At 46.1% G+C, this 9,586-nt stretch overlaps 1 protein-coding gene across 4 annotated transcripts in view; it reads left to right on the top strand.

Moving 5' to 3' along the window:
• ARL14EPL (ADP ribosylation factor like GTPase 14 effector protein like) overlaps positions 1-9,032 on the top strand; it is a 31,345-nt gene extending 22,313 nt beyond the window's left edge. For all 4 annotated transcript variants that reach the window (XM_015096784.4, XM_027971462.3, XM_012180640.5 and 1 more), the window contains 3 exons: positions 603-704; positions 2,838-2,977; positions 8,244-9,032. In XM_015096784.4, the coding sequence (XP_014952270.1) occupies positions 612-704; positions 2,838-2,977; positions 8,244-8,466 (456 nt within the window). In that variant the 5' untranslated portion in view covers positions 603-611 and the 3' untranslated portion in view covers positions 8,467-9,032. The remainder of the gene's footprint in view (positions 1-602; positions 705-2,837; positions 2,978-8,243) is intronic.
• The last annotated feature ends 554 nt before the right edge of the window (positions 9,033-9,586 follow it).

Below are 9,586 nucleotides of genomic sequence, written 5' to 3' on the forward strand. Positions count from 1 at the left end.
TCAAAAAGTAAATTACAGGCATGTAAACAGCTGAGTTGTATGGAAAACTGATTGCTCCCATTTACCACAAGTTGTGTTAGAAATACGTCAGAAAACTTGAGTGAGGAAGTTGGGGCTTTTGGAGGCAACCCGGGCAATGATTTCAGAAGATGTGATAATGAAACCATGGGAGCAGAGATGTTCGCAGAGTTACTGAGGATGTGTGTATGATATTAACACATCTTACTGTTTTTCAAGGAAGTAAGTGTAAGTGAGGGAAGAACCCAGGTCTAAGAATTTCTAGTCCTCTTGAGCAGGAGTGGATGGCCCCAGGGTTGCCTGCTCCTGCGAGGTCTGCGATGCTAAGAACTGTCAAAGGTACTTTGCTTATTGAACACCAGGCCAGAAAGATGTCAGTAAAGCATTCTGGAGAAGTCAGATGCAGGATTTAAGAGTGAGTGGTAAATAAAAATTAAGAACCAGGAAAGCAATGGTTTTTCCAGTAAGTCTGGATTTGAGAAGAGAGTAAGATGGTAGGGAGAGAGCAGGAAAGTAACAGGGTTAAGTTACTTGGAATATGTGATGTTAATGTGTTTTTATTTTTTCCAATTACTTCTCTGTAGTGATCAGAAATGAGTGAACAATCAGGAAAAACCAATTCCACCCGAGAGAGACCTGCAGGTCAAAGTTCTGAGAAAAACAGTCAGATTGGACAGAAGCAACTGGTATGGCACATGGATACTATGATACCGTGGGATCCGGGGAGTTCTCAATGTGTGGAGTCTCTGAGTTGCCTTGGATTTGGGTGGGAAGGTGGCCCCATCAGGATTCCACGGGCAAGATCTCTGCTCCCTCATTTACATCCTGCTCACTGCCAGGCTGCTGTCATCTCACCCTGTCCCCTCTGTGCCTCTCAGTTCCCAGTGTCCTGTGCAGTAAAGTCCTACCCTTGGAATAGAATAATTGTAGAGAATATGGTCAAGTATTTTCATTTAACAAATCCTTGTGTTTTTTCCCCATGATATGCTATCCTGGCTCTAAAACTTGGCCCATGTTAATACACCTAACCCTTAACACAAGATACTATTAATCCATTCTGCAAAAGGAGAAACTGAGTCTTAGACGTAGGAATGCTCTTAAAGCACCCCAGTAAGAGTGGCAGAGCCAGGGTTTGAGCAGAGACATCTAATTCTTTGTTGTGCTACGGAGAATAGTAGACCATGCTGAGCTGTGTTTATTGCACACCTGTACATAAATATGGAGAAGGCAGGGGCACCCCACCCCAGTGTTCTTGCCTGGAGAATCCCAGGGACAGGGGAGCCTGGTGGGCTGCCATCTATGGGGTCGCACAGAGTCGGACATGACTGAAGCTACTTAGCAGCAGCAGCAGCAGCATCATACCTAAGTATAGAATTGTTTCCGAAGGTTGTTTGTGAAAGAAAGCCATACAAACCAACCAAAATGAAATTTAAAGAAACATGCCCATATTATTTTAGAGTGACTAGACTATTTCTTTAAAAAGCCTGAGGTTCTGTTACTAATTTGTTACATTGAAAGCTTCCCCTTGGTTTAGAAATGTCCTTTCATATATGTGTTAGCCTGAGTGTTTGGGGGCAACTCAGATTACTTTCTTCTAACAGCTTTTGAAAGAGCATTGCCTTCCCTCCTGATAATGTGTGCTGCATGATCAGAACTAGTTCTCAGGATTGATTAAAGCATATTTATTACTTTCCTTTCCAGTTCATTGTTGTTTAGTCAGTAAGTCGTGTCTCACTTTGATCCATGGACTGTAGCCCGCCAGGCTCCTCTGTCCATGGGATTCTGCAGGCAAGAATGCTGGAATAGGTATCTGTCCCCTTCTCCGGGGGATCTTCCCAACCCAAGGATCAAACCCATATTTTCTTCATTGCAGGCAGATTCTGTTCCTGCTGAGCCACCAGGGAAGCCTCAATTTCAAATTACGTGTTTGTGTTAGTCACTCAGTCATGTCTGACTCTTTGTGACTCCATGAACTGTAGCCTCCCAGGCTTCTCTGTTCATGGGATTTCCCAGGCAGGAATACTAGGGTGGGTTCCCATTTCCTTCTCCAATTCAAATTATAAATATCCCCAAACAGGTATTTTGAGAATTTCCACTAACACGCTAGAAAGGCATTCAAGCAAGAGTTTTCTTCTTGCAACCTGGCTTTGACTGAGAGAGGATCCCTCAGGCGGCTGTATTCTACTTCAGTGTCCTGGGCAGTGAGTTCGGAGACATGCCTAGAGCAGCAGTCCCCAACCCTTCTGGGACTCAGGACTGATTTCATGGAAGACAATTTATCCATGGACTGAGGCGAGGGGAGGGACTGGTTACAGGATGGTTCGAGTGCATTACACTTATTGTGTACTTTATTTCTGTTATTAATGACATCAGCTTCACTTCGGATCATCGGGTATTAGACGCCAGAGGCTGAGTGCCGCTCTGCTGAGCTTGGGGATGGAGGGCTTTGGGTGCTGTGCTCTCACTGTGTTCTGGACACTTTGCCTGGAGGAAGGGCTTTTACTTCATCCCCACCAGTTTTGTGATGCCAAGGGGTGTTTTCCAGGTTTAAATGAAATTCTTCTGTTCCCCCTTCTTTTTTATTTTTCAATTATATGTAGCTTTACACTATGTATTTGTTTATTCAGAAAGAATGACCAATATGAAAAATTTTACATCATCTTTTGAAACTAATCAGATTAAACTGTTTATTTCTCTAGGTAAAAGAGCTGAACTGTCATGCTGATATGGTAAAAGTTACAGAAACTTCATCTTGATGCAATGTAAAACAGATAAAACCATCAGATTCTTACTACTAATACATTTTATTTGTTTCATAGCAACAGATAGAGCGGCAGTTAAAATGCTTGGCATTTCAAAATCCTGGACCACAGGTGGCTGACTTTAATCCTGAAACAAGGCAGCAAAAAAAGAAAGCACGAATGTCGAAGATGAATGAGTATTTTTCTGTAAACTCCAAGTAAGATCAAGATTTATTATATTTGATCTGCGGGATTATAAAATGCGTGAGTTCTCCTTGACAAAGTAATTACAGGTTGTCTCTGTTTTATGATTTAAAAATGTATTTTCCGTGTTCACTTCAGTAGCACGTATACTAAAAATGTATTTTCTAAAGTACAATATCACCCCATATGTCTGGAAGTTAGCAATTTCAAGAAATAGCCTGTAATCCCCAATTAGGCATCAGTTTTTTAAAAACATGCTTCAGAATTCCTTGCACCGGAGTAATAGATGTAGTATGAAAGACGATTAACATTAAGACAGTTATATAATTATGAAGGGCTTCCCAGGTGGTGCTGTTGGTAGAGAACCTGCCTGCCCGTGCAGGAGCCTTAAGAGACCTGGGTTCAACCCCTGAGTCGGGAAGATCCCCTGGAGGAGGGCATGGCAACCCACTCCAGTATTCTCGCCTGGAGAATCCCATGGACAGAGGAGCCTGGTGGGCTGCAGTCTACAGGGTTGCAGAGAGCTGGGCATGACTGAAGTGATGAAGCACATACATGGCATGCAAGCTCTAGGTGGTGGTTCAGGGGCTCCAAAGAACTCTGGTCCTGTGTGTCTCGGTGCAGGAAGAATTCAGTGAGAGGCAAAAGAATAGGATGCTTGGAAGGGCTGTGGGCAGGCGAGAGGGTGCCAGGCCCCGAGAACTTGGTGGGCTACCGTTTTATGATGAAAGGAAAGTGAGGAGGTAAGCCGCCTTCTTGCCCTTTCTTGGCTCTCCCGTCAGCTCCTCCTCCAGGCTGGGCAGGGGAGTTCTCTTGTCCCCACAGTCAAGCCAGGACTGTCGTGGCACTATGGAAAGGCTATTTCAGGCCTCATGCAGTGAGGGCCTTCCATCTGGAAATGCTATCTTTCCATGACTCATTGTTTTCTGTGTGTCCAGAGAGCACGTCCTAGGGATCATTAGCCTCCCGGGCTCCCTGGGCAGGGTGTGGGTCTTGGCTGCCACTGTTCATTGTTGGGGGCATGCCTCATGCTCTTGTTACGTGGTGCTGTTGCTAAGCAAGCCTGCTCGGTTTTGCGGGGAAGCCAGCCTGCGTTCTTCAGTGATCATTAACTTACAGGGGTCTTCCATACTTCTTTCTTCATTACAGTCCTCTAGTGAGGCTGACAGTTTAATCACTTACTTTGTCCCTTTATTCCGTCCCTTTCAAATAGGAGAAATAATATACACATAGGAATGAATTCAAGTATCAGAAGGGCACAGAAGTATCATAGATTCAATTATTGCTAGCACATCAGAGGCATAAATTAAGACCATAAAGAAAAAGATTGATAATATTTGACTGCATTAAAATTGAGAGTTAATGCCCTTTGCAAGATACCCTAAAAATAATGAGAGAGATATCACACAGTAGAAATTATTTCTGAAGGAAAAGATAACCATCCTAAGAGAACAATGAACCAAACAGTGTATAGGTATTTATTTCATAGAAGAAAAGGTTTTCTCAGCCAGTAAAGGAGCTGCCTGCAATGCAGGAGACCCCAGTTCGATTCCTGGGTTAGAAAGATCCCCTGGAGAAGGGATAGGTTACCCACCGCTGTATTCCTGGGCTTCCCTGGTGGCTCAGTTGATAAAGAATCTGCCTGCTATGCGGGAGACCTGGGTTTGATCCCTGGGTTGGGAAGATCCCCTGGAGGAGGGCATGGCAACCCACTCCAATATTCTTGCCTGGAGAATTCCCATGGCACAGGAGATTGGTGGGCTACAGCCCACAGGGTCACAAAGAGTCTGACACGACTGAGCAACTAGACACACACACACACACGAAAAGGCTGGTGAACACTCAGGATGCTGAAGCCTCTTTATTGGAAGCGTTGCACTGCCCAGGTGGGTAAGGAGTTTAGTCTTCTGATATCACTGCTGATGAAGCCATGGGACATGAAAAAGTGTAAAATAGGACAGCCACTATTTTAAAATAACTTGCATTGCTGCGTGTGTCCCTTACGACCTAACACCTCCACTCCTGGGTGTATATCCTGGAAAAACCCATACATGCACAACAGGATACATGTTCAACAAACTCATCTCTGCAATAGCAAAGAAAATAAAGCAGTAATAGTCCAAATGCCTATCCATTATGGAAAAGATAAGTAGCTGGTATAGTTGTACAGTGGAATACATATAGACGTAGAAATATTTGAACATAGCTACATGTGCTACCATGGATGAATCTTAAATCATGATATAGAATTCAAAAAGAAAGTTACAGAAGGGAAAATGCAGAGTGCTTGGAGATACATAACACATATGGCATCAGTCAGTCAGCTCAGTTGCTCAGCTGTGTCCGACTCTGCACCTCCATGGACTGCAGCAGGCCAGGCCTCCCTGTCCATCACCAACTCCCGGAGCTTGCTCAAACTCATGTCCATTCAGTTGGTGATGCCATCCGACCATCTCATTACCCTCTGCTGTTCCCTTCTCCTCCTGCCTTCAACCTTTGCCAGCATCAGGGTCTTTTCCAATGAGTCAGTTCTTCACATGGCCAAAGTATTGGAGTTTCAGCTTCAGCGTCAGTCCTTCCAGTGAATATTCAGGACTGATTTCCTTTAGGATGGACTGGTTGGATCTCCTTGCAGTCCAAGAACCTCTCAAGAGTCTTCTCCTACACCATAGTTCAAAAGCATCAGTTCTTCTGCACTCAGCCTTCTTTATAGTCCAACTCTCACATCCATACATGACTGCCGGAAAAACCGTAGTTTTGATTGGATGGACCTTTGTTGGCTAAGTAATGTCTTTGCTATTTAATATACTGTCTAGGTTGATCATAACTTTTCTTCCAAGGAGCAAGTGTCTTTTAATTTCATGGCTGCAGTCACCATCTGCAGTGATTTTGAAGCCCAGAAAAATAAAATCAGCCACTGTTTCCCCATCTATTTGCCATGAAGTGATGGGACCGGATGCCATGATCTTAGTTTTCTGAATGTTGCATCTGAATGATGCATATGGCATCACAAAAAGTAAAATAAGGAGATGAGATTCCTTTTGGCCAAGTGGAGGGATGCAGCCGGTGGGGCATGAAGATGTCGAAGACGCAATGCTCCTTCATTAAGCTGGGCAGTGGGCACGTGTGTTTTATTGATCTGCACATGTGTGTCTTGTACAATTTTGTACCTATGATAGCTTTGACTGTCACAGTGGATAGCGTCGGTGGGCAGGCAACTAGGATCCGTCTGACGTCTGCGTTGTGGTGGGGAGTATTTGGGTGAAGGCACAGGGAGGACAGAGGCTGAACCGGGCTCTCTGCCGGCTGCGTGACTCCCCATCCCTGTCGTTCCCATAATAGAGTCTCCATCTCCTTGGCTGCTGACACCTACGTTTCCTGTTGGGGGTAGGCACTTTCATTCCTCAGATGAAATGCTTCCAGTGTAAGTCCTCATTGGAAGGCTGTCCTGCTAAATTGAGATGATCAGGCAAATCTGAGTAGTGACCCTTGACCTTCTCCGCTAACAGGAAGGGAGGTAATGCTTGGGGACCAGGGGTGCAGAAGGTCAGAGTTTCACAGCCTTGTCTGACTTCAGCTGGGAATAACGGATACAGGCCCTACATAGGTACTTCGGTCATTCTCAGAGTTTGAAGCGGCTCCATATTGAAGGATTTATTTCAGAACAGGTTGGTCTTGAGAGGGTGGCAGAGTCCTGGTGGAAGACTTTTGCTTCCTGGACTTGTTGTAGAGGCTGAAGGCATCAAGCGGATGCAAATCGCGAGGTAGATCTCTAGTGTTCTCCACTCATATAGAATTTCCTGCCTCCACACTGGGTGAAAAACGGAAGGAGACAGGGACAGAAGCCATGGCCTCAGGAGACGGTTAGCAGAGGAGTCTTCAGTTTGCCTGTTTTTGTTCTTAGTGATGTCAGAATAGTAACTAACAGTTCTGATGCTTATCTTGAGTCATTTGAAATGTGAGTGTGTTCACTACAGTGCTTTTTCTTTTTTTCTGCTGCTGCTAAGTCACTTCAGTTGTGTCCGACTCTGTGCAACCCCATAGACGGCAGCCCACCAGGCTCCCCCGTCCCTGGGATTCTCCAGGCAAGAACACTGGAGTGGGTTGCCATTTCCTTCTCCAATGCATGAAAGTGAAAGGTGAAAGTGAAGTCGCTCAGTCGTGTCCGACTCATCGCGACCCCATAGACTGCAGCCCACCAGGCTCCTCCATCCATGGGATTTTCCAGGCAACAGTACTGGAGTGGGGGTGCCACTGCCTTCTATTTATTTCTGGCTGCACTGGGCCTTTGCCGCAACACACGGGCTCTCTCTGGTCGCAGCGAGCGGGGGCTGCTCTCCAGCTGCGGTGCACGGGCCTCTCACGGCAGTGCCTTCTCTCGTTGCGGAGCACAGGCACTACGGTGCTCAGGCCTCGGTCGTTGTGACTGCCAGGCTTCGTCGCCCCACAGTGTGTAGGATCTTAGTTCCTAGACCAGGGATCAAACCTGGGTCCCCTGCACTGGCAGGCAGATTTCTGACTACTGGACCACCAGGGAAGTCCTTCTTCCTTTTTTGTAAAAGTTGGCCACTATTTTAAAAGTCTTTCATCTGATGTACTTATTAATTTGGGGCTATATGGGGCCTTGGTTGCTGTGTGGGCTTTTCTCTAGCTGTGGCACTCGGGCTCCGTAGCTACGGCTCACAGGCTCGAGAGCACAGGCTCAGTGACTGGCCCACCATCTTAGTTCCATGATGGGGAATCTTCCCGCATCAGGGAAGGAACCCTGTCTCCTGCGTTGGCAGGCAGATTCTTTACCACTGAGCCACCAGGTGAAGCCCAGTTTTAGGTGTATGGAATGCTTCTTGTTAAGAAAGAAAAAAAAGAATGTAATGTAGTAGAAAAAAATCCCGTTACGAATGGTTACATTTCTAAGTGAAGTTTTGTAGAAGGAAGCTTTCAGTAGCTTTCAATCAGCTGTTCCTCACAATTGGCTTCAGTTGGCTGTCACGCCCTTCCAGCGTGCTGGAAGGATGGAGCACCACTCTTGAGTGACGGCCTGACTGTGTTGGTCAGGGAATGTATGGACTGAATTTCCCAGGACATACTGCCTGAGTTGGTGATGGACAGGGAAGCCTGGCGTGCTGCCATTCATGGGGTCGCAAAGAGTCGGACACGACTGAGTGGCTGAACTGAACTGAAAGTTCTGAAATGTGGCTGGGTCATCTTCAGGGTTTTGCTTCTTCAGAACAACGGGAGCTTATTTTGGCAGATGGCTAGCGGCATTCTCTTCCTCTGCAGAGTCATGAAGAAGTACGACAAAAGCGGCAGGCTCCTCTGCAACGACGCGGACCTGTGCGACTGCCTGGAGAAGAACTGCCTGGGCTGCTTCTACCCGTGCCCCAAGTGCAACTCCAACAAGTGCGGGCCCGAGTGCCGCTGCAACCGCCGCTGGGTCTACGACGCCATCGTCACCGAGGCCGGGGAGGTCATCAGCGCGCAGCCGTTTGACATCCCCGACTAGGACGCAGCCCTGCAGGCCGATCGCTTTTCTCTTCTTTGCATTTAAGCCAGCTTCTGTCTCCTGGGTGAATTTTAGGACTGGGGGAAACAGTGTTTAAAAATGTAATGTGAGACTCCTGTTCTCCCGAAGCCACAGAGCAGTGTGGAACCGCCCCCCTTCTCCAACCTTCCTGCTCTGATGTCTCAGATTCCTCCCCTGGTAACCCAGGAGCGAGGCCCGGGGTGGTTATCAGTACCAGCACCTCCATCACTACTCCGCTCTCAGATTAAAAGTCCCTTTCCCCTTTGCTGGGACCTTAGAAGAGGGAGTGTGAGGATTTTCAGAGTTCTGTAGCTGAGAGCTTGTCTTGACATAGAACGTAGAGTCATACATTCATAATAGTTACACTTAGGCTCTTAGCCATCGCCAGTTCTAGATCGGAACTGCTCTTTGGATTGATGTGGCACTGCACACCCGTAGTCTCATTTTCTGTTGTTACTGTTTTAATAACACTAAAACTTGTTAATACTTGGCATTGTATTAAAAATTTGTATTTTACATGGAAACAGGACTTGAACATCCTAAAAGTCAGCAGTTTACGTTGTTTTTTCTTTTCAGGATCAGTATTTCAGAATATTTCTTCAAATGGAGAAAAGTTATTCGACAAAAGCATATTGTTGTGTGTTGGCTAACTGAGTGGTTGATACCTGACTGACTAGATACATGATGTGGGTTTTTTCAGTTCTGATACATGGTAGGAAGTTTATGACTCAGCTTGCTTTGAATTCGTCTTTCTGACGCCTGTTTACTGACTCAGTGGTTCTCATCCTCAGTGTGCATCAGAACCGCCTGGAAGCTGGGTTATACGGTAGAGCTTTCTGCCCCACCCCCCGTTTCTTATTTGTTAGGTCTGGGGCAGAGCTCAGGAATTTGCATTCCCAGGTGAGGTTGATGCTGCTCCTGTAACCTGAAATGTTACTTTTCAGTTTTGTTTTTTTTTTCCCCTGCATAATCAAAAGTAGTTATTGCTGCACAGTCCCCATGCCTGGGAAGGTTCATGATAGTTCTGAACTTGTTACTTAACAGTAGGTTTTGGGACTGAAGTAACAAAAATCCTGCAGGTCAGGCTGTGATGCCAATA

Source organism: Ovis aries, chromosome 7 (assembly GCF_016772045.2).
Source record: "Ovis aries strain OAR_USU_Benz2616 breed Rambouillet chromosome 7, ARS-UI_Ramb_v3.0, whole genome shotgun sequence".
In the NCBI taxonomy this organism is placed as follows: domain Eukaryota; kingdom Metazoa; phylum Chordata; class Mammalia; order Artiodactyla; family Bovidae; genus Ovis; species Ovis aries.